The following is a 25,828-nucleotide window of genomic DNA, read 5'->3' on the forward strand; positions in this document are numbered from 1 at the left end:
ATGACCTTGTGAATGAAGGATCTGCAGTAATTCATAGGAGATACAAACTTTTGAAGAAGAGTATTTTATGGATTCACTTCTGCTCCTCTTACTTCCTGGCTCACAGTAAAACCCAGAACCTTTAAAGGAATGAAGCAGCCATCAGTGCATTGAAAGCCCTCAAGAACATGTTCAAGAACAAGAAATTCTTAATCAGAACATGCAACTGCGTTTTGTTTTTAAATACAATACATGGGACATAATGGACAGCTCTCAAACCCAATACTAAGAACTTTTACCAACACCCCACCACCTCCACCACCAACTTCCCCGATAACCTGGGCACCCTGGTATTTGGAAAACTCTTCATTTAGTCTAGAACAGTTTATGTGGGAATTTATTTAACCCTGTGAAATATCTGCTCAATCTACAACCCCATGACATTATTCTTTTTATGGCATACCCAAAGATACAGTGTCTGAACAATGTATGCCATTCACTTTTAGGTTCTCAAAAATGATTCTATTCTAACTGAAGATTAATATCAGGTAACTTTTATTTTATTTAGTAATGTACTTTACAAATGCATTATTTGGCATAATACAAAGAGTTAAATACAGGTTAATAAAATACTTTGCCATAACTAGCTTAAGAAACTGACTTTATTAAAGCTAACATACTAACATGTAAAGTAATACAATTTGATTTAGTTGGTTGACTTTTACATTACATTATCTACCACCTTTTCATGTATAGAATCACTTTTCCTATACAAGTCATCAAAACATGGATTCATTCATTCATTCATTCATTCATTCATTCATCATCAGGCATCAAGGCAGGATACACCCTGGATGGAGTGCCAACCCATCGCAGGGCACACACACACACACACACACACACACACACACACACACACACACACACACACACACACACACTCTCTCTTTCACTCACGCAATCACACACTACGGACAATTTTCCAGAGATGCCAATCAACCTACCATGCATGTCTTTGGACCAGGGGAGGAAACCGGAGTACCCGGAGAAAACCCCTGAGGCACGGGGAGAACATGCAAACTCCACACACACAAGGCGGAGGTGGGAATCGAACCCCCAACCCTGGAGGTGTGAGGCAAACATGCCAACTTCTAAGCCTTGTGCCCCCAAAACATGGATTTGGATAGCTAATACAGTTATGATTTAAAAACACCACTGATGTGACAGTTTTCAGCACAGATTTGTTTTGATTGCAGTAAAGATCACTGAATTGATCTGTATCAGTGAACATTACATTGACATAAGCAAGAGGTCCAGTATGTTTAAAAACCAGTAAACTATAACCAGTACTATAAATTTCCACCACTGATGTGATAGTAGGGTAGTTTTCAGCACAGATTTGTTTTGATTGCAGTAAAGAGCATTGAATTGATCTGTATCAGTGAACATTACATTGACATAAGCAAGAGGTATGTTTATTCTTAGATAGCCAAAAGATTTAGAAAAGAATAAGGGCTACACTTTTGGCCCACCAACAGCTGTAAGATTGTTCTATAACATCCTGGCAAACACCATGAACCAACAAAGTTAACTTATATGCAATGTTACATTCCAGCATGTCATTGTGTGCCAGAAGTGCCATTGGATCTCTGTGTCGTGTGAGGAGAGTTAAGCAATTTCCAGCAGCAGAAAGGTTGTATGCTATTGACTAGTCTCCTTATCAATTGATCGCAAGTCGCCCGGAGAACTGAAGAGGAGAAATAAAAAATGAGAGGGTCCAAGCAGGCATTAAAGGTGCTGGTGAGGAGTGCGTATGGTCTCCAGTCAGGACTGTACCATCCAATAAATCCCACAAGATGAGAAACATTGTAGGGCATGAAGCAGAAGATGAAGACCAGGAGGGTGGCTAGGGCAAGCCCAATGGCCCTGTAGCGTTTCTGAGGGTTGATGTTAGGTAGCCGAGAGAGGATGAGGATGAATCTGATGTAGCAGAAGCTGCAGACGATAAAAGGGATGCAGAACAGCAGAACAAACAATTCGAAACGGACAGACAAAACAAGCTTCAGCTGTTCTTCTGTAAACTCATAATAGCAGAGCTCTTTTTGGGATGAATCAGGGACGGTGTTATTGAAGTTATAGTACTGAATAATATAGACCAAGCTGCATTGTGCCATGGAAACCAACCAGAATATGATGCATGCAATCATGGCATATCGAGGATGTTTCTTGAGTTTGTACATGATTGGAAAGGCCACTCCCAGATAGCGCTCCACACTGATAGCCATCAAAAGCAAGGTGCTGTTGTAAATGGATGAGTAAAAGATAAATCCTGAAAGCGGACAAAGAAAGTAGCTCATGGTCCATTTCATTTCGGCCGCCTCTTTCATGCGCAATGGAAGGAAGAACAGGAAGATCAGGTCAGAGATGGTGAGGCTGAGCAAGAATACATTGAGGGGTGTAACTTGATGCTTCATCTTATGGATAAAGACGTAGAGAGCCAAAAGATTAGTTGGAAGACCTGCGATCAGTGTAACTGAATCCACTGCCAGGACCAACTTGCTGAGATTCTCTGTCCACTGCATGGTTCTATAAAAATAGTAGAAACAACATCAGAATTATAACAGAAAATGTAATCATTCTCAATTCACCACTTTAGTTATGTCTTCAGTTTTGCTAATGCTACTTTAAGTCAAACTGTAAAATTAACAACCATTACTTCTAGACAACTGAGCTAAATTCATGTAAACAGATTTCAAATAAATTGATGTTGACATAGTCTGCTTTGTGATTTCTCAATAAAATGATAAGCTGCTTTTTGAGTCATAAGAAAGAATAAAAAAGAGAAGTTGGTGAGGGACTATTCTGTCAGTCATTGCTATACTGTAAGTAATAACAAGAACTAGCTTGTTAACAGTAAAAAAAAAAAAATTAAAGTGAAAAGTACAAATTAATAAGTATTAGTATGGGTATATTTCTGTCATGAAAATAATTGGAGTGGTTTGGATTGGAAGAGGCTCTTTTTATACCCAATCATGTTGACCTAAAAATTTGCAAATTGGTCCCCCAGCTGTTCCTTATATGTACCTTTAACTTTTCCGGCCTCTTATTTCTACCTGTTCAACTTTTTTGGAATGTGTACAGTAGCTCTCATGAAATCCAAAAAGAGCCAATATTTGGCATGATATTTCAAAATGTCTCACTTTCAGCATTTGATATGTTATCTATATTCTATTGTGAATAAAATATATGTTGTAAATTATTGCATTCTTTTATTATTCACAATTTGTACAGTGTCTCAACTTTTTTGGAATCGGGTTTGTATATATGTATGAGTATGCATTCATATATTAAAAATGTTTTTTAAAAAGTTTATATATTTATTGTGAAAGAATGTATAAGTAACTATAAAGGGGATATTAATTGATATACCTAAATAAAAAAAAAAAAAAAATAATAATAATAATAATAATAATAATAATAATAATAATAATAATAATAATAATAATAATAATAATAATAATAATAATAATAATAATAATAATAGTAATAATAATAATAATAATACATATATACATACATACATACATACATACATACATACACAATTTTTGAATAAAATAAAAGGGAGAAAAGTTTCAATACATCAGTTAAATTGTGTTTTAATTGCATCTACATTCCATGTCTTATAAAACAAACTATTTTATTTTTATTGTTCAAGTCCAGTTGACCAAACCACGACTGATGGCAGACAGTCCATTTACAAGGCATTATTTTTTTTTATTCTTGTTTCATTTACCTTAATGGGTTTTTATGGGTTTTTCCCATATTCCTTAATTATTGACAATAATAAAAATTTACTTCAATTCACAAGTATTCTCAGTGGAATTTTAATTCCATGGCCTGGTGAAAGTAAAGTTTGTGAAGAAGAAAAAAATGCTAGTATGTTAAAGAAAGGGTTTGAAAATTCTTGATGTAGACCAATTAAACACAAGCATTTGTCATCGAAATTAAAATTCCGATAATTTCACTTCAACCTGTGTGAGCAAATTCTGAATTTAAGTGAGCAATTGTTAATAGGCTGATCACAGAATAAGAGTAAGACACAGAGACCTGTTTACAGATTTGTTTCCATAATCATTGCATTTCTAAGATAATAGGGTCTTCTTACCTTTGTTAATGCTGGTGGTATCCCTGGCTCTGATGTCTCCAGTATGTACTTAAATGCTCTACTTAATGATTTGGCAATTTATTGCACAATGAAAACAAAAAAAAGACACACAACCTCTTTTATACCTCAGATTACATCATCTCAAAGTGTTGTGCATTACAGGAACTGAACAAATATTATACATGAGATATTACATGTTTTTCTCAAAATCTTTTTGCAAGACGTGCAGACTGAAGCTGTGGTAGCCTACTGGTTATGGTGTTGGGCTACCAATCGGAAGGTTGTAAATTCAATCCCAGGTCCACCAAGCTGCCACTTTTGGGCTCCTAAGCAAGGCCCTTAACCCTCAATTGCTCAGCTGTATAAAAAAATGAGATAATGTAAGTCTATTCAGATAATTGTAAGTCTGCAAAATGCTGTAAATGTAAATATTTAAAACATTCTGCATGGAATAGTGTTAGAAAAAAAAGAATTTGGCAAGATGCCACATCAACCAAAAGGTGTGTTAGTAAGCACTGAGTTAGTAGGGTTTCTAAACTTTTTCACTTGATCTGTTGCAATTTATCAAATCTAAAGTAATGAATAACATTCGTAATTACCAGCATTTGGAAAAATTCCAACACATAGCAGAATTTATGTTTTATTCAATTAAAAAAATAAAGAAAATTTTATATATATATATATATATATATATATATATATATATATATATATATATATATATATATATATATAAGTGAAATCATACATACATATATATATATTAGGGGTGGAGCCGAACCCGAATACGGTATTCGGAAAGGCACAAATAGCGTGTTTTTTACTAATACTTATTTCGAACAAATTTCTAAGAATCCTGAGACATCTCCAGTTAGACTCTGTGATACTAAGGAGATCCGAAGTCCATGATCCTTACACCAATACAACATTTAAATGACTGTATATTACAATCACACCCCAGTGTCACCCATATGAGGATGGGTTCCCCCTTGAGTCCGGTTCCTCTCAAGGTTTCTTCCTTTACCAATTTAAGGGAGTTTTTCCTTGCCACTGCTGCCTGAGTCACCTCAGACTTGCTCATAGGGGGATAAATACATACAGATTGTGAACTATATACATCTAATAATAACCTAGAATTTTTATTCTGTTAATTCTTATTTCTTTTATTATTCGTTATTTCCTTTATCATTAATTATGTTTACCTTCTGCTCTATGTTTATGTTCTGTAAAGCTGCTTTGAGACAATGTCTATTGTAAAAAGCACTATACAAATAAACTTGTATTGAAAACTTGAATTGAATTGAACAAATACTTTTAAAAAAAATTTTATCCGGGAACAAGAAAAACTTTATATCAAAAAGCTGCGTTTTCTCATGAGACCGCAGTGCAGCCCACATGAGTGAGTGACATTCAGGAGTCGGCTCAGCTGAGCGAAAAAAGACCTCATTGCATCACTATTTTTGTTGAATAGATTTTTGTACCTTAACTGGGTTCCGGAGACAGTTTATAACTTTCGGGAAGCAGAGTTTGATCGGGAGATTATTCCATTACGCTGCATTATTGACGTCTGAGGTCGGGTGCTCTCGTGTTCCCTATGTTTACGTTCTGTTAGCTCGGTAATTCAGACAACGTTCAACGTTCGGTTAAAAAGGTTAAAACAATGCTTGTGTAGTCGAATTGTATGTACTTGTGGGAGTTATATGGTACGTTTAAGTTACCCTGTCTTTTGCAGACAGCAAGATGTACTGTAGGCTATAGGCTAGTTAACCTTAGCATATCTTCTCGTCACTCATTACTTAGTTGAAACTCCTCACGGGGGCACGGTGGCTTAATGGTTAGCACGTTCGCCTCACACCTTCTGGGTTGGGGGTTCGATTCCTGCCTTGTGAGTGTGGAGTTATGGTTAACATAAAAAAAAAACTTTTTTTAATGAAAAAAATAAAATAATAAAAAAAAGAATTAAAAACGTAAAAAAAAAACTCTGTGTCTTTTTTTTGGCATACAGTTGACAATAGCAGGGCTGTATCTTTTAGTACTATATAGAAAACAACTTTTGTTCTGCCAGATCTCCCAGTCAGGGGTTGATAAAGTTTAGTTCTTGGAATTTTGTGAGAGATTAGAGAGAAGTTCTTTCAGAAGAAGAACAGTTCTTTGAAGTATTATTTATTTTTATTCTGTCTGTTCAGCATCCTCCAACAAGGACGGGTGGTGGTGGGGTTCATAATGTTCACAATGCTATTTTATTAGTTGTTGGTTTAACTATGGATGAGGTAATGGATGTTGTTATTTTCTTTTCAATGACATTCCTTGTTACATGTTCAAGAACATCAAGCAATATTGCATATCCATAATTATTATAATGAATATAATTAAAGAATACTTAAACTATAACGTAAATTAGAAGTGTAACGCAAACAAAATGGATTTTTATGCATATTTTGAATTTTACTCGAATACAAATACTTTTCCCCCATAACAAATAAAAATACAGATACAAATACTGGCTGCTTTGCACACCCCTTATATATATATATATGGAAAAGAAAGTTTTCAAATTTCATTTCAAAACATATGAAGACCAAAACAAAAGAGTGCATAAATTCCTCAGCAAGACAAGAGTTTGATAAATATGAAGAAGTAGAGTTTTCATTTTTCGCATATACATTCCAACACAATGAGATTATTTTTTACATAATCTAGGAGGTTAGGAATCTTGGGTTAAAGCACAGGTTCAGCAGCATCACTGGATCAGAGAGGGTTAAGGACTTTGTTCATGGACCCAACAATGGCAGCTTGGAAGTGCTGGGGCTTGAACCTCCTGACCTTTAAGCAGTATCCCTGAGGTTTAACCTCTGAGCCACTGCTCCTTCCATATCAGGTGCCAGAATATTGCAAGAGTGAGGGTTGGAAGCTTACAATACAAAAACACCAGATGGCAGATATGAATATGTTTGTTGTATCCAATTTGTTCATTTTGCAAAGAATACAAGAGGTAGAGAAGAGTCTTATGCCACATCCACTAGAGACATTTCATCTTTATGTCTGCAGACGGCTTCCTCCCTTGAATACTAATAACGTTTCCTCTCCACCCCATCACTTCCTGTTCTCAGACTGTAAAGCACATGCAAACATTGCAAAACCTTGCCTTGGTTTGTGGCAGCTCTTTGGATTTGTCATATTGTCTTTACCTCCTGTACTTTTCTGAAACATCTCCAGACTCCTGTTGACTAATTTGTCTATGGATTTAGCAGTTTCATGAATGTGTATCAGTGCACCTGTGCTCATAAATTTACAGTGTTGGGAAACTCGGAAGTTAACCAGATGAACATTAAGTCATTGAAGAACTGATGTCAACATGCTGTATGCCACCATTCAAAAGTCTGAAATGGAAATTTCTCTATCTTCCAGTTGTGCACTGAAGCCTCCCACTTCCACCACTGTTCTATAAAGGGATTAGTTAAAGCATGGTAAGATAAATTCTTACCATGAAAAAAAGAAGGATGGTTCTTTCTTTCAGGCCATTTTGAATGTGTAAATAAAAGTGGCCTAAGGAAGGCCACTTTTATTGCTTCCTTAATCAGTACAACAATTTTCAGCTGTCAAGAACAATTGCAAAAGGGTTTATTAAACTGTGTGACAACATCGGTCTTCAGGCTCAGCTACAGTTAAAACTATTCATCTGATGACTTACAAATCATTTATTTTAGATATTGTTGTCATAGACATATATTTTGTTCACCTTCTGTATGGTGGGCAAGGCTGTGGGGCAGGAAAACACCTTGTATGAAATTCCGGCTCATCTCAAAGCAACGTGCACTCACACCTATGCATTCCTACATACACATTCACCCTCATGTTGTTTTCACACAGCAAGTGTTTAGTGAATTAACCTTTGCAGACATGAAAAGAACGCTCAGTCATAACGTCGACATTAAAATGATGACAAACCTCTAAAAATAGGATTTACTGGCACCTAGGTTTTAATGCATGCTCCCAAATGCCACTGAACAGATGTGAAAAGCAGAACCAAGCTTTGGTTTGCCACTTCTTCTTTTCCAAAATGATATGAACAAATATCAAATTACTATTCTGAGAATGTGTGAAAGAAAAAAGGACATGCTGCAGGACATAAGACTATTACTGTAGTTGTCCTTAAATAAACATGTTTTATTCACCAATGTACTGACCTGGCAAATGGCAAATATTAGTCTGAGGATGTAGGCATACTGAGCGGTTTAGGGTTAAGAGCTGCAAAGTAGTCGCTCTCTGGTAGTCTTGGGAATAAAGTTCCCAAATTTTCTCCCACAAGCACTAAACCACAACTCTCATGCTACCTCTGCCCTACTAATGAATTCATGCAAAACTCTTCAAGATAAGACTGCACAAAAGTCAAAAGAGGAACTAAAGAACTTGTTAGTTCTCAAGGTTATTATAGAAGTTTGAATAGTTTGTGTCCTTTTGTCTTTTATGACTATTTTGGCTGTTTTTTTTTTTTCCATTTTATTCATATAGTTAATTTCTTATTATAACACTTTCATTCTGAGATAAAGACCACATCAGAGTCAGGAGCATCACAGCCCGGCTGACGGTAAAAAATATATTTCTTCTATAACTACTTCTATTTCTATAGCTAATATAAAATAAAGTGCCGTATGATAGACGGGGACCCTCTCCAGAGTGCACCCTGCCTTGTGCCCCGAGTCTCCTGGGATAAGCTCCAGGTTTCCCGAGACCCAATAGAATAAGAGGTGTAGAGAATAGATGGACAGATGATGGATATAAAAGAAAAGTTTTATTTATATAATAGTTGCAACATGCTATGCAACACATCGACGTGCTTTATATGGGCAAATAATAATAATAAAAAGTTAAATTAGGATAATCCTAAATAAGGAAAAGAAGGAAACTCTAAAAAGTCAATGCTGTTTGCTTAATGACAGTAAAGAGTGGTAAGACTTTGTGATAAATAATGACAAAGAAGGAATCAAAAAAGGCAAATGAATTAAACAAATAACACAGTACAGGTGAACTCACATGAGCAACAAACCACAAGCAAGATGGGAAGAAGAGAGGCCTAAGAATAGAAAGGAAACATGCATTAGCATATGGTATTTATAACCATGGAAACGGGGATTTCTGTCTATTAGTTCATACCTGTTATAACTAATAAAACATAAACATAAAAAAGCCTTTCTTTGAAAAAATTTATATATATATATATATATATATATGCCTCATCCTTACTGTCATTGAACAATGTTTGCTTCAGCTGTCTATTATTAATTTCTCCTTTAAAGGCATCTAATGAAATCTGTTATAAAGTAATACATCTTTGTCATTGTTTTGAAAACAACGAAATACTGTTTAGCAGCTCACAAGGATTGCAATGTGAATAGTAAAAATTGTTGTGTTTGTATGTGTGTGGGTGGTGGTGGGGTGGTATTACATTTCCAGCTTGTAATGTAGGGGTTTATTGCATCTCAGTGTTCTAAAGGATAAATACCACCACAATTGCATATTACTATTGCACAGACACTGATCGTGACGACTAAACATTGTGGTGCTATTGCACTTGGTTCCACCAAAATCCAAAACAAGAATAAAATGTATTTTTGGTTAACAGCAAAACAATATGATGATGATAAAAAATTAAACCTTGCAGTGACGGGGGTAGCTAAGGCCAGCCATGAGGGGCCTTTACTTGGATTAAGACTAACACTCACACTACTTTGGCTATTTATTTAACTTTGAGCAAATTTGAAGAAGAACTGGATGCTTCCAGAAATTCTTTGCTACGTAATGTAGTTCCTTCCAGTCTTCTCTTAATCATAAAGAATAATTACTCTATTGTATTAAAATGTTTGCATGGTGAACAGCAAGAAAGATTTGCTGCACAAATTTCATACAGTTTTTTTAACGTCAGCACTAATACTGCTTACCACATGGAAATTGTCTTTTTGAGAAAAAAAAGTTTACTATAATAACCCTGTTGGTCTGTAAACAACATTGCAGAGTGTCACTAAAGAACAACTGAGTGCTGTGACCAGAACAGAAGAACCAAGAGTAACCCTGCTTAGTTGTAGGTAAGAATTCTCCTTTCTCTGTTGTAGCAATTTTGGCTCGCGAAGAAAGGTAAATATTTATGAGTAATTATAACGCGTTATAGTGACTCTAAATATTTTAACCTAAGTTGAAATTAACGGTAATGGAATTAACGTTACACTTATTTGGTCTGTTCGTCCGTCGAACAGTCCGTGTAACCTTTATTAATTCTATGAAGGCGGTATCTTCCTGGCCGAGAAAGATTCACTTCCCTTTTACTTTATACCGTAATGTAAATTAAATTAACTTAATAGAGCATGTAGTTCAGACCAGATGTTGCAGGTACCTTTAGTTTGTGAGCGATACTCAGAGACAATCACTTGTGGCACAAAAATATGACATTTAATGAATGAGAAAAACACAACATAAAACTAACTACACAAACAAACAAAAGAAAATAGGGTAAACGTAGATGAAAATAAAATAACACAAAAGAAATTTAAATTGGGGAAAGGGAGGAAGAGACTGGAAAGAAGAAATTAGAGAAAGGAAGGAAAGGAATGGCAAGCTTAAACTTCAAAATTAATCACAACCTAACTGGGAAATCGTCACCGGAAACTGGGTAAATTCACCTAAAGACACAATACAAGGTTCATACTTAAAATACGCATCTAAATTGGTTGGTAAAGGAAACGGTTACTTGCATTGGCTTACTGCACAAGAGTCCGGATGCAACAGAGAAATCTCTGAAAAGTCAGTTAGGGTGGGGTCAGACATTCTTCCAAGTTCTCCTGAAGATCAGAATAGTTGTCGTTCTTGGAAGTGAAGCTTGCTGGAACTTCTTTGAAGGAAGATGGATCTCCAAGATCGTCTTCAAGCTGTTCCAAAAGTCTGACCACAGATTGGTGGTGTTTGTGACAATTTAAATGTCGCGAACTCCACCCATCTTTGGGGAGATGGCCAACACTACGGCCTGAGATTTCAGAGGGAAAAACTCCCTTTGTTTCAGGTGTCTGTGGGCGTGGTTTAGCTATAAAACTTTTAGATGACTTTAAAGTTTTATCCAAGGTGTATTAAGACGGTATGGCGCCTTTCGTGCTCAAATGAAATACACCATTGTTTGAAAGTGTGTGTGTGTGTGTGTGTGTGTGTGTGTGTGTGTGTGTGTGTGTGTGTGTGTGTGTGTGTGTGTGTGTGTGTGTGTGTGTGTGTGTTCTGGTTGAGGGCCTCTATGAGTTCAATCAGAGAAGCGGCATGGGGTTATCTGGTCTTTGTGTAGGCTCCAGTCATTCTGGAGCCAGTTGTGTGTGTGTGTAAAACTGGGTTGCTCATCGGTTGATTGAAGATTAGATGCCGAAGTTTAGGGTGCCTTGGACATGAAATCTAAATGACCTGTACCAGATGCTACACTGTTGCAAGAATCAGACATTCTGCATGTTCAATCTAGATTTATTGTTTTAATAACATCATGGTTTTCATAATGGCTTTCCTCAAATTGTGTCCTGAAGGTACTGCTTCTGCTACTATAAAATGAATAAAAAAAATGAATATACTAGTTTCTAAATCATACAAATAACTTAGAACTTTAAAAATGTCACAGTAGAATATTGTTTTTAATCCTTTAATCCTTGTTGAAATTTCCAAAGTACTACATTACTACATACTACTGTACTACATTATTATAATATAAGTTTCATAATTGCTCTCAGACTCTTAAAACCTTGGACCTCAAATTTTGTGTACTCAAATGAGATGAAAACATAGATCCTAATAAGGCACTGGCCTAAGAATTTTTTAATTTATTTTTGTAGAATTTGAAAAGTGGAAAATGCAGTTTGACGGTGTAATTTAGGGGTTTATTGCATCTCAGTGTTCTAAACTATAAATACAACCACAATTGCATGTTACTATTGCACAGACACTGATCGTGACGTCTTATGGATACGACTAAACATTGTGGTGCTATTGCACTTGGTTCCACCAAAATCCAAAACAATCATAAAATGATTCTTTGGTTAACAGCAAAACATTATGATGATGCTAAAAAAATTAAACCTTGCAGTGATGGGGGTAGCTAAGGCCAGCCATGACGGTTCCTTTACTTGGATTAAGACTAGTGATGTCCGGTTCTTGAACGAATCGTTCTTTTGAACCGGTTCTTTTTAGTGAACTGTTCACCAAATCGGACTGATTCGTTCTAAACAGTTCGCGTCTTGAGTCAGCGCTGATCCACAAGTTACTAAAGTTACTCACTTTCGGTCATGCCTGACAGTCGGTTCGACTCTAAATAAACTAATATCCCGGAGTATAGAGTATGTAACTCCTGTACACTGAACTGAGACATGTTGTGCTGAGAGAACTGTGAGCTCGAGCTGTTGTTACTACGCATGCTTGAATAACTGAACTGATAAAGCGAATCATCAGTACACTGAACTGAGAACCGTTTCTTTCGGACGTGTCCGACATACAGTACTGAGAACCGATGAGCTGTTGATACTGCGCATGCGTAAATCACTGAACTGATGCAGCAACAAATGGAAATGGTTGTGATTTAATGTCTTATCAATGTATGAGTGTTTAACTCAGTTACGTTAGTTTTTGAAACAACTGATGGAGCGAAAGAAACATTTCAAAATTATGCATTTTTTGTAAGTTTTTGTAAGTTGATGACGATTATTTTATTAACTTTATATCTTTAAGACACATAAAACACCCACATTTGCACATTAATGCCTGTATTGGGTGTTTTAGTTGCAAAACTTAAATATAAGAAACGTATTCAACTAAAGTTATGATTACAAAGAACTTTTCAAATGTGTTAAATTGATTGTATTAATATCTGCCGGCAGCAGCGGGATGAAGGAATTTACATCATGACGTCATTGTGAATTACATCATTACGTCAGGACATACAGTAAAAGAATTGGTGAACTGGATTATTGAACTGGTTCATTAAAACGAACTGTCCGAATGAACCGGTTCGTGGAAAAAAAAGGAACTCATCACTAATTAAGAGTAACGCTCACAGTACTTTGGCTATTTATTTAACTTTGAGCAAATTTGAAGAAGAGCTGGATGCTTCCAGAAATTCTTTTCTACGTAAGGTAGTTCCTTCCAGTCTTCTCTTAATCATAAAGAATAATTACTCCACCGTATTAAAATGTTTCCATGGTGAACAGCTGCAGAAATTTCATACAGTTTTTTTTTTTAACATCAGCACTAATATTGCTTACTACATGGAAAATGTCTTTTTGAGAAAAAGAAGTTATAATAGTTATAATGAACTATAATAACCCTGTTGGTCTGTAAACAACATTGCAGAGTGTCACTAAAGAACAACTGAGTGCTGTGACCAGAGCATCAGAAGAACCAAGAGTAACCCTGCTCAGTTGTACAGAATTCTCTGCTCAGAATTCTTCTTTTCTCTGTTGCAAGAATCAGACATTCTGCATGTTCAATCTAGATTTATTGTTTTAATAACATCATGGTTTTCATAATGGCTTTCCACAAATTGTGTCTTGAAGATACTGCTTCTGCTACTATAAAATTAATAAAAAAAAATGTATACAAATATATATTAATATACAAATCATACAAATAACTTATAAAAACAACTTTAAAAATGTCACAGTATAATATTGCTTTTTAATCCTTGTTGAAATTAAATATATACTGCACATTGCAATGTCAATAATATTAATATTTTAATATGAAGTACTACATTAATTTAGTGTACTCAAATGAGATGAAAACGTAGATCCTAATAAGGCACTGGGCTAAGAATTTTTTATAAATTTTTTTAGTCTGTAGAACTTGAAAAGTGGAAAATGCAGTTTGAGAGTTGGTAAAATGAGAAATAAACCATGAAAAAACATGTGATCATTGAGATGGTTTAGTATCTTGTACTTTTTTTGTTGGAAGACGTTTCTAATGTCAGTTCAGTGCAGTAGTCAAAGGTTAAGCTGTAACTTAAAGCTGCAACAAGTTTTGAGATGCATGCTCAGGGCAAATTTTCTCAGGATTTCTTGGAAACATGACAAGCTGAAAGATGACAAGAATACAGACAGATAAAACCAAGGCTAGTGATTGAACCACTGTTTATAGTTGCTAAGCGGTAACAGGAAATAACGCTTACGCTCAGGATGTTTGGAGCTCAGGAGCTTTGCTGTCAGAGAAATACATGACATTTCTTTAGTCTGTCTTTAATATAGTATATAATACTCTGGAAAACACTAACAGTGTGGAATCTTTTCTGCAAACAAACTTCTTTTTTAGAAACCAATTTTATGATTCTTTGTTAGCTTGAATGCTATTGTTAATCTGCTTTCAGTCTTCAGTCTCAGTCTTATTTGTAAAGGTGTCAATATTTTTAATTACAAAATGACAGAAAATTATATAATTTTACAAAATTGCTCATCAGTTGTGCTTCATTTTTCTGTTGTTCTGTTGTGGACTAAAAAAAAAATCATATTTTTCATTTGTTTTTTATTTGATTGTTTTCACTACAGATCTAAAACTGCGACCATGCTGTGGACAAAAGAGCGTAGTTATTCTGTCCTGGTTGTTGATAGCATCACTCTGATCACCGGTCTTCCTGCCAACCTGCTGGCTCTCTACACCTTTATCCGAAAGGTGAAACAGCGTGCTACACCTCTAGATGTGCTCTTGCTCAGCCTTAATATTTCTGACCTTCTCTTCCTCTTGTTCCTTCCATTGCGCATTAAAGAGGCAGCTGACATGAAATGGACCGTGAGCTTTTTCCTTTGTCCGCTTTCAGGATTCATCTACTTCAGCACAATCTATAACAGCACCTTGCTCTTAACAGCTATCAGTGTGGAGCGCTATCTGGGAGTGGCCTTCCCCGTCAAATACAAACTCAAGAGAAATCCTCGGTATGCTGTGATTGCCAGCATCATGTTCTGGGTGGTTTCAATGAGCAATTGCACTATTGTGTACATTGTGGAGTACCATAAACACAGCAATGACACTGCCATGGAGCTGTCCAACAGGACTTCCTGTTACAAAGAGTTTAGCAGTGAGCAGCTGGAGATCCTTTTACCCGTCCGTCTTGAGTTGTTTATCGTCCTGTGCTGCATTCCTTTCTTCATCTGTTGCTTCTGCTACATCAGATTCATCATTATTCTTTCTCGCTTACCTAGCATCAATCCACAGAAGCGCTCCAGGGCAATTAGCCTTGCTGTAGTCACTCTTCTGGTTTTCATCATCTGCTTTGTACCATTCAGTGTGTCTCATTTGGTGGGGTTTATTGGATGGTACAGTCCTCCTTGGAGAGTCTACACAGTACTACCCAGCACCTTCAATGCCTGCTTGGACCCCTTTGTCTTTTATTTTTCTTCTGCAGCAATACGAGGAACATTCACCAACATAATACAAAAATTCCACAACTGGCTACAGCATTCCCTGTGTCAGAAATTCAACTGTCTGAAGACAGGCCGCACTTCTGCGTATGTGGAGAGAACACAGAGTTCCAATGATAGTTCTCCCTAGTATTTGTTGAGTATTATTAATATGTTAGATAGTAGCATTTATATTTGAGCATGCAGATAGGCAAATGTTTTAATAAGTGCTTATATTGTGAATGTCTTTACAGCTTCGTTCATGAGAAACCCTGTGCTTGCTGGTGGATCGATTGTTGATGGCCAGTATAATTAGAGCCTGGTTACACAGCACAGAGGGGTATCTAATTTTAATCCTCTTGGAAAAGATTATGGTATCTTCCAATACTATTTATGCATGGTTAATACAACACGTGTAATTTATAAACCATTGTTTTTTACAGTAATTGCATGAAAACTATGTTCATAAAAGGTAACCATTATGATTCCTACATATATAATTACACAAAATGTCAAAAGAATGACCAAAATTGACTACCAGTTGAAAAACATGAATAACCAATGAGAATCGTGCATTTTTTAAAACAAATTTACATTTATTACTAGCATAACTAGCTCTGTGATAATACACTTAGCCAGCCAGCCAGGAGTGGAAACTAAACTGAAACGTGTTTTAAGAGGTACCAGCAACCACCAATGAAGAAAATCCCCAGAGAAACAGGTACTATATTACAGTATATGGGTTACTGCTATAGGATCATAATATTTGTGGTGACACAATCAAGAGTGAACATCAAAATAAAACTGAAGCTCTGTTTTTTCCCTGTCTTTTCTAAACCAATCTTCTATCATGTTATTTTGATCATTTCTAGTGGACCTGTCATAAAGGTATTTTTATTTCCTTTGCCTATTAATATTATTATATTAATTAGAAGTACAATTGTGGTTAGATAATTAAATTGCAAATTTTTAATACAACCCCTGTTTCTACTAACATCTAGCATCCACCTAAAAACATAGCATATTTCCTTATACCAGCCCCAGAGACAGTGTACACTAAAAAGTACCTCCTACTTACCTGTTGCTTCTGCTACGTCAAATTCATAATTTCTTGCTTAACCAACCTCGACCCTCAATTCATGTTAAGTAAGTGAAAATGAGTGGTTCAATATTCTTGCAATTCTAATGACATGAGTTTTAAGATTGCTGCAACATCCATAAAAATTTGTGAGATTAGAGACACGCTGAAGGAGAGTGTGAAAAATATGGTGGAAAGCTCTAACACTTCGGAACCACAGAAAGAATGATGCAAAATTAAAAACAGCTTGCCACTTCAAAGAATGATGTAACGCAGCATGGAATTGTTTGTGGTTTTTCACACACTTTCATTTTTTTTATCCAATTTCATTAAGCAAAATAGTTAATAGCAAAGTTATTTAAATACATATTTAATTTTTAATGACAATCTTTTAATATTAAGCTAAAAAAAAAAACCTTATACAAAAATTGTTTTATTTAGCATTCGCTTAAAATCATGAATTTAAAATTTTAATCATTTCAGTTTGCGTAATTTTGCATAAATTTGCCTAAACTAAATTACTTAACGGAGGCTTGTTGTTTATATAGTTATTGTGTTTGTGAAAGGAAAACAAGAGGAAGAAGCTTTGAAGATGTCCAGCAGAGGGAGCCAAAAAAAGTTTAGAATGGTATCAGAGTATTCATTAGACATGAGTCATAGTACTTGGCCTCCAACCTCCCCACTAACCACAATGATGTAATTCAAGTTCGCATCCCAATGCTGCTGTATACTTAAATATAACTTTATATCTTGAATGGCATCTGTTCTATATACTACATACCAGCACATATTATATACAGTACTCTATATATACAGTACTGTGCATAGGTTTTAGGCAGGTGCTGTAAAGTAGTAATGATTTCAAAATAAAAGTTTTAATAGTTTATTTTTATCAATTAACTAAATGAACAGAAGAGAAATCCAAATTAAATCAATATTTGATGTGAACAACTTTTGCTTGTAAAACAGCATGACGCCTTCTAGGTAAACTTGCACACAATTTTTGATCAGCCTGCCTGAAATCCTTCTGTCTCTTCATGTAATCTCAAGCAGACTCGATGATGTTGAGACTAGGGCTCTGTGGGGGACAAACCAGTACTTGCTGGACTACTTGTTCTTCTCTAAGCTGAAGATAGTTCGGGTTGTTGTCTTGCTGAAGAATAAATTTAGGGCAAATCAGACACCTCACTGATAGTATTGCATGATGGATAAGTATTTGCCTGTATTTCCAAGCATTGAGGATAAGATTAATCCTGACCAAATCTCCAACTACATTTGCAGGAATGCAGCCCTAAACTTGCAAGGAACCTACAACATGCTTCTCTGTTGCCTGTAGACAATCATTATTGTACCACTCTTTAGCCCTTCAGCAAAAAACCTACCTCCTGCTACAGCCAAATGTTTTAAATTCTCACATCATTACAGAGCACCTGCTACCATTTGTCTGCACCCATTTCATACAGTATGTTTTTCTGCATGTTAAGTTGCTTAACCTCGTTTCCACATTAGAGGTATGGCTTTTTGGTTGCAATTGTTCCATGAAGACAACTGTCTAGAAGATTTGGGATAGTAGCTGGGTGTACCTGGGCCATCCTTATTGTCAGCAGTTGTGAAAGGGAAGTAAGCATGATACGCATGTCTGTCAACTACTCTGCTTAGGAATCTTTGCCTGGAGAGACATTGCAGATGCAGTATAATTACAACAACGTATGGCTTGTTGCTGTGCTCAGTCTTGCCATAGTGTATGACCTGTGCCATCAAACTATCTTCCATAACCTCACCTTTGGTGCAGACATTAGCTGTTCCTTACCCAGTTTTAAGCCTCCTACACAGCTGTAACTGTTTCACTTAATGACTGTGCAATCAACCTACATATGAAACTGATGATCATTAGCACCTGGATGGAATAACTGATGATCATTAGCACCTGCATGGAATAACTGAGCCTTGAAAATCCCTGACTTTTTGCAAGTGTACAAAGTGTGCAAGATGCTGGTTTGAAGCCAAAGGAAAGCGACAACAAATATTGATTTGATTTAAGATTTTTTCCTGTTTGCTCACTTTTGAAATTCATAAAAATAAACAATTCAAATATGTATTTTTTAAAGCAGTCTGACTTTACAGCGTTTCTTTACACCTACTGAAAACTTTTTCACAGAGACACACACACACGCACACACACAAATGTGTGTGAGACAGTTTGCAAGATGCATGTGGCGAAGCTGTCATATAGAATTTTAAGACATGTTTTACGTGTCTTAAAGATATAAAGTTAATAAACAAATCTTTATAAACTTACAAAAAGCGGCATATTAAAATACCGACTAACCTGCACAATAGTCAATAGTAAAATTAACTGACATATTGAGTGACATATATTGATTTTATTTTAATAAAAATGTTTAATAACCTATGACTAGTTATTATGCATATCCCAATATGTATCACTTGCTCTGAAGGTTCACACATGCGCAGCATCAACAGTATGTCGGACGTGTCCGAAACAGTTCGTTCAGCGTACTGAAAATTCGCTGTACCAGTTCATTGGTTCTCGGACGCGTTCGAAAGAAACAGTTCTCAGTTCAGTGTACTGATGATTCGCTGTACTAGTTCAGTTATTCAAGTATGCGCAGTATCAACAATTCATCGGTTCTCGGACGCATCCGAAACAAACAGTTCTCAGTTCAGTGTACTGATGATTCGCTGTACTAGTTCAGTTATTCAAGTATGCGCAGTATCAACAATTCATCGGTTCTCGGACGCATCCGAAACAAACAGTTCTCAGTTCAGTGTACTGATGATCGCTGTACCAGTTTATCTGTTCTCGGACGAGTCCGAAACAAGCAGTTCTCAGTTCAGTGTACTGATGATTCACTGTATCGGTTCAGTAATTCACGCATGCACCGTATCAACAGCTCGTGCTCACAGTTCTCTCAGCACAACATGTCTCAGTTCAGTGTACAGGAGTTACATACTCTATACTCCGGGATATTAGTTTATTTAGAGTCGGACCGACTGTCAGGCATGACCGAAAGTGAGTAACTTTAGTAACTTGTGGATCAGCGCTGACTCAAGACGCGAACTGTTTAGAACGAATCAGAACTGGTTCAAAAGAACGATTCGTTCCTGAACTGGCCATCACTAGACCATATGCAGATTTACACTAGCCACTTACTGAAGTGAGTCTTTTAGAGGAAATAAGGGTATTATAAGCGCTGCATGTAGCAGTGAGCAGATTCAGGGATGTATGTAGCAAGCGACAATCAAACATACAAAGCAATGACAATGTCAGTTGGACAGATGGTACATTTGGGTCCAAAACTCTGAAACAACATCCATCCAATCATCTATTCACAAACACACACACACACACACACACACACACACACACACACACATTCATGCACTATGGAGAGATACCCAGAGAAAACCCCTGAAACAGAAAGAGACCAATTTTGAGGTGCATTAGGTCAGATTTTCTTTGTGTCATATATATACACATAGTATTTACTTGAATTGTAGGAGACTTGGTGAATAAATCACAGACTCATTTCAGCATACTCATAAAGCGTACTCAGCGTGTCGTATTGACACCATTTTGGCTGAAATGAAACTTGTAACGGTCCACGTGTATGTCACACCTAAACCGTACACGATTAAATTGGGCACCCCTCCCTAATACAGGTAATCTACCAGAAAAGACAGACACACCAATATAAACAACACTTGGTATTATACAAAATTAATTTTTAATTAATATTTACCAATATATACAAAAAAAATACACACAAAAACTCAATGAGCATGAGGTGTGTGTGTGTGTGTGTGTGTGTGTGTGTGTGTGTGTGTGTGTGTGTGTGTGTGTGTGTGTGTGTGTGGTGTCCTTTAAGGCCTCGGTGAGTATAAATGTCCTTATATGGCGCAATCTCACTGGATGTAGTGACGTGATAGGAAGTCCGGCTTATGGATGGATGTACTAGCGTCCTCACAGGTGAATAATCCGATAAAGGGAGGAATATTTCACAATGAGTCTCTCCACGCTATACAACCCCACGAATAATCCACACAGAAACCGTGAACACTCCTTACAATATCAGCAGGTGCACCAATCGCCATTAAACTCGCCACCCTGAACGCCGTCGGCCCGCTTCCTTATATTGGGGGGAAACCCGGAAATGAAGCGATGTCGCGTGACGTCATCGGCGTTGTCTCGCAAGAACGGTAAACGGGGCAACACAACATTAAGACATTATGTCACCTTATGTGGCTCTGCTACATAGACCACCCCACCCCCCCCAGCCATCGGCGTCGACGGAGAGTGTCCATACCAAAGTTTTAAGGTTAACCACAATTACAATTTCATTTTTACATGGGTTTCCACAACAAACTATGTAATTTATTGGCCCCATTCTTTTTTTAATTTCAGCTGGTCCCTCCCACTTGGGCGCTAGCTTAGCAGAGAATTTATTTGAGGCCGGAGAGAGTGGGTGCGTTTTAATCCAGACTAGATCGCCCTGCAGCGGGAGCTCCGTAATGAGGTTCCTTTGATTCTTTGATTCTCGTGATTCAAAGATTGCACTTGTGAGCTAAGGGCCAATAAATCCACCTTAAGCTGCGCAATATCAGTTTGCATTGTTTGTATCAACTCAACATTCATCATACAGCTTTCCTCCTTATCACCATCAGACTCATCACCATCAGAAATATACAAAGAGCTAAGCATAGATGTTATTTCAGCCGTTGGATTACGTCTAGTTACAAATGGGCCTGCAGTAAAATCTGCATCAGGAATGGCATTAGTAGTGTTTTGTTCATTAACAGGAGTGTTGTTAGCACTAACCACGTCAGCATCTATAACAGTGGGTGGTGTGGTCTGTTCTGAATACATAATAATAATAATAATAATAATAATAATAATAATAATAATAATAATAATAATAATATTAACAACAGTAATAATAAACAAAATATTACAAAAAAATGCAAAATAAATGGAGCGAGCCCCGTACGGGCCACCACTATATAACGGTCCACGTGTATGTCATACCTAAACCGTACCCGATTAAACGAACCCCGTCGGGCCACTTCCTTATTTGGGGGGAAACCCCGGAAATGAAGCGATGTCGCGTGACGTCATCAGTGCGGTCTCGCGAGAGCGGTAAACGAGGCAACACAAATGCAACAGAATATATTACCGGTGTACATAATAAGTTAATGCTTACTCTATACATTTAGGCATTAAGACATTATGTCACCTTATGTGGCTCTGCTACAAACTGTCTATCTAAACAAATTCATGTAGCTAAATCTTAACAAGGGAACCTACATTCGTGCAATGAGTCATTAGTATCTGTCTGCATCTCTGCAAACAGAACTTATTATTGTTATTGCTAATAAAATTGAATGCTGTGCTTAAGAGTGTTATTGCATCATTGCTACATCGATGACTGCTTTGCTATTGTTAGTTATAAAACTAACTGTGGTCTATTAGTTAAATAGTTATTTATATAAATAGTTATTTATATGTTAGCTTTTATACATTTTTACAATTTTCCCCATTATTTATAAGGGTCCAAACAGGCATTAAATGTGCTGGTGAGCAGTGTGTACACCCTCCAGTCAGGACTATACCATCCGATAAAACCTACAACATGGGACACATTACACGGCATGAAGCAGATGATGAAGACCAGGAGGGTGGCTAAGGCAAGCCCGATGGCCCAGGAGCACTTCTTAGGCTTGATGTTAGGTAAGCAGGAAAGAATGTGGATGAATCTGATGTAGCAGAAACTGCAGATGAGAAAAGGAATGCAGAACAGCACAGCAAACAATTCCAAGCAGACAGGCAAAAGGAACGTCAACTGTTCTTTGCTAAATTCATCATAGCAGACCGCCTTCTTGAACGGAAGAGCAAGAGATTCATTAGTGTGCCTGTGGTACTGCATGATGTACACGATACTGCAATGTGCCATGGAAACCACCCAGAATATGATGCTTGCGATCACGGCATATCGAGGTTGACGCTTGAGTTTGTATTTGATTGGAAAGGCCACTCCCAGATAGCGCTCCACACTGATAGCTGTTTAAAAGGAAAGTGCTGTTGTATATCGACGAGTAGAAAAAGAATCCTGAAAGTGGACAGAGGAAGTGGTCCATTTCATGTCAGCGGCCTCTTTCATGCGGAACGAAAGAAAGAACAGAAAGATCAGGTCCGAGATGGTGAGGCTGAGCAAGAGCACGTCGATGGGTGTGGCGTCTACTCAGAATGGGACACTAAATAGGAAGGTAAATCTTAGAACAATGGGTACTTCAATTGTGTTTTTTTTTCTGTACAATAAAAGTATCCTTCCTAATAAAGGACAGACTTTGAAGCGCAGAAGGAGTGTTCTGTTGTTCTCTATGAAGAATAACCAAAGCAACTTTAAGAGGGTAGTGTTAAGCACTATTCGGACAGGACTAGTTCTACGTGGGGGTAAAGAAATTATTACCAGAGCTTCTCAGTGATTTTAGTCCCGTCCAAATGTGCCATCTTGGTAATCATTACGGACAATGTCAGTAAAGATTACAGCGACTTTTACCTTCTGTAAAAAGGTCCGGAAAAATTACCTCAGGTAATACTAATCCTGTCCGAATAGACCCTCTGTAAATATGTACGGTAAAATTCCGTCATTTCCTGTTTAAAGTAGTTTTTGCCGCGTTTTGCAAGTGTGGAGGCGCTTGAAACAGGAAGCAACGTCATACCCACATGACGACAAGGAGGTTACTGTGGTGCGTAAAGCGAATTACCCCTCCTACTTCTGCTGGTTTTACTGAGATGTCTTGTCCCATGTGAATTGGCCAATTCATATTACAGAAAAAAAGGTATTCATATATCCTGAGGTAAAATTGCATTACTCCACGTCCCCACGTAAAACTAGTCCTGTCCGAATAGTGCTTTATATGTACATGTTAATAAAGCTTTGTAGACATCAGTAACATAAAATGTTTAATTAATGGTCAATTTGGGCAGCAGAACATGTGATTATTAATCTACAGTCTTTCCAGGCATTAATTATTTAAGCTGCTGAAGTATAGCGGTTAAAGTTTATCATCATATTAAAGTGTTTCTCTAATGGTAATAAGAACAAAGCTCTTCTGTGGAGAAATGATCAAATGTTGTGGAAAGTTAATATAAATGCTAAATTTTCTATTCTTTTTAACAAAACCACAAGACTGTAGATTTACTCACTGGTTAACTTTTTTAGGGACTAAAAACACTTTTATTTGAACATGTCTGTCTCAGGTAACACATGTCAGACACAGGGCAAGGGAAAGGTTTAACTTAATTTGTATTTAAGTTAAACCTGGAAAAAACAGGCAAACTTTCTCTAATGCATTGTAATTCCGACTCAATTTCCTTGAGATTGCTTGCAGACGTCTTTTGGATGTAAGGATTATAATGGATGAGGTGTAGGAATTATTTTTGTATGAATGGCTAAGAAATGATGGGAAATTGTATAAAAAATGGACCAATAGTTATACTAAAGTAGACCAATTAGATCCAAGCATATCCAATTCTCCTTAATATTCCACTGTTTATCTTCAACAAGTCAAGGGAAAATTCAGATTAGGTTTGAGCAGGTTTCAATAGGCAGATCACAAACGTCTGGGTTTCTGCACTTATTATCAACCATGTCAGCTTTAACAAGTCAAACTAATTTATTCAAATAGATTTGTGATAATATAAATAATGAACTGAAAGAATAATGAACATAGTGCAGCGTTTGATGAACAAATCCAAGAGCTTCTTACCTTTGTTGATCCTTGTGATGTGTTTTCTTCAGATGTGTCCAACACAACTGATGAGCTCTGTATTTAATGATTTGCCTCCGATGTTGACACACACTTAAAAAAAGAAACACATCCTCTTTAACTCGCCAGATGACATTGTTTGAATGTCTTGTATTTACTCATCAGATTTGCCAGACAAGTCACATGCTTCAAAAATATACACATATTCCCGACAATTTCAGAAAGCGTACACTTGAACTGATTTTTGAGACTATTAAACACGTATGACAAAACAGAGATACAGGATTAGTTATATTTAGGCAAAGTGTTATTAAACACATGCACATTTAATTTAATATTTAATTGCATCTTTTCTACATTGTGGTTCAATTGTAAAAATATAAAATCTGAAAAATCTAAAATCATGCGTTATATTTTAATAATATAAAGCATTTCCATAACATACCATCATTTATTATGAGTTGTATGGAGAAACATTTTGTTGATATAGTTAGGTTTCCTGTAAGCAAAAATTTGTTTAACATTTAGTGATGGAGTCTCTAGTATCAGAGCTAATGCATCTGTAATTACGTTGTCCACTAGAGGGCAGTGGTTCAATAACATGACAAACTGCTTTGTTTTTGTACTTCAAGATTAAGAAAAAAGTGGCACTAAAACATATAATGTCTGAGGAGTCCTTGGAAAATCGTGTACTATAATAGAAATAAAACATGACAGGATGGTAAAAATAACTGCACTTCACCTATGGCTGCATTACAATGGCTAAATTTTGGAGAGTACATCTCTGGGACTTTTATTTTTTCATAATATTCTCTATAGCTGTTCTTTTGAGCACTACGTTGAAACATCCTTGAAAGGAAAACAACCATTTTTTTCTATACTACTATATTACTCAAATTTTCTACACAACGTCACCGAAAATTAAAGAAAAAACTTGGTTAAATCCATTGGTTTACACAAATGAAATGTTGACACTAAACAAATCCATATATTCAGCAGAATTGCATCTCATTCTTGTTTGGCATGGGACATACTGTATCTCTGCACGCCATCACTGACTCCCCCAGTATTTTTTAAGAGTACACGATCAATCTATTCGGCACTGTGCCACAAACAAATGTCACACTGTATATTTTCATAGTCTTTATGGTCATTTATAGTGTGTCCATGATGCAAATTTCGTCACAACTCTACAGACCAAATGCTTTGACTTGGTCTTGCTTGGACATTTGTAAGGAAATAATTTAGTACTGTTTACACTGACTCTTCTACAGCCGCATACTGTAATGATTCATAATTCCATTATGTATCACCCAAGGGCACAGGTTTCACTTTAGAGTCTGGTTTTTCTCAAGGTTTCTGAAGAATAAAACATAGAGTATCAGGGATTATTAAGAGTACGGTGCTGTTGGT

General features: G+C 36.5%; 2 protein-coding genes and 1 pseudogene across 3 annotated transcripts; 1 reads left to right on the forward strand and 2 right to left on the reverse strand.

The window, feature by feature from the left end:
• Nucleotides 1-1,438: 1,438 nt before the first annotated feature.
• LOC113647217 (free fatty acid receptor 3-like) lies at nt 1,439-24,512 on the reverse strand. 2 transcript variants are annotated; one of them, XM_047808773.1, is made up of 2 exons: nt 24,416-24,512; nt 1,439-2,565 (listed from the first exon to the last, which is right to left on the reverse strand). In XM_047808773.1, the coding sequence occupies exon 2, from the start codon at nt 2,559-2,561 to the stop codon at nt 1,599-1,601; it is 963 nt and encodes a 320-aa protein (XP_047664729.1). In that variant the 5' UTR covers nt 2,562-2,565; nt 24,416-24,512; the 3' UTR covers nt 1,439-1,598. The 2 variants fall into 2 exon arrangements, with proteins under 2 accessions (XP_047664729.1, XP_027009646.2); XM_027153845.2 differs by lacking the exon at nt 24,416-24,512 and adding an exon at nt 4,148-4,730.
• LOC113647214 (free fatty acid receptor 2-like) lies at nt 6,720-16,960 on the forward strand. The gene is made up of 3 exons (XM_027153842.2): nt 6,720-8,735; nt 10,160-10,230; nt 14,698-16,960. The coding sequence occupies exon 3, from the start codon at nt 14,714-14,716 to the stop codon at nt 15,695-15,697; it is 984 nt and encodes a 327-aa protein (XP_027009643.2). The 5' UTR covers nt 6,720-8,735; nt 10,160-10,230; nt 14,698-14,713; the 3' UTR covers nt 15,698-16,960.
• On the reverse strand, nt 22,183-23,452 carry LOC113647220 (annotated as a pseudogene).
• Nucleotides 24,513-25,828: the final 1,316 nt, after the last annotated feature.

The sequence above is a fragment of the Tachysurus fulvidraco genome, chromosome 25 (assembly GCF_022655615.1).
Source record: "Tachysurus fulvidraco isolate hzauxx_2018 chromosome 25, HZAU_PFXX_2.0, whole genome shotgun sequence".
Lineage (NCBI taxonomy): Eukaryota > Metazoa > Chordata > Actinopteri > Siluriformes > Bagridae > Tachysurus > Tachysurus fulvidraco.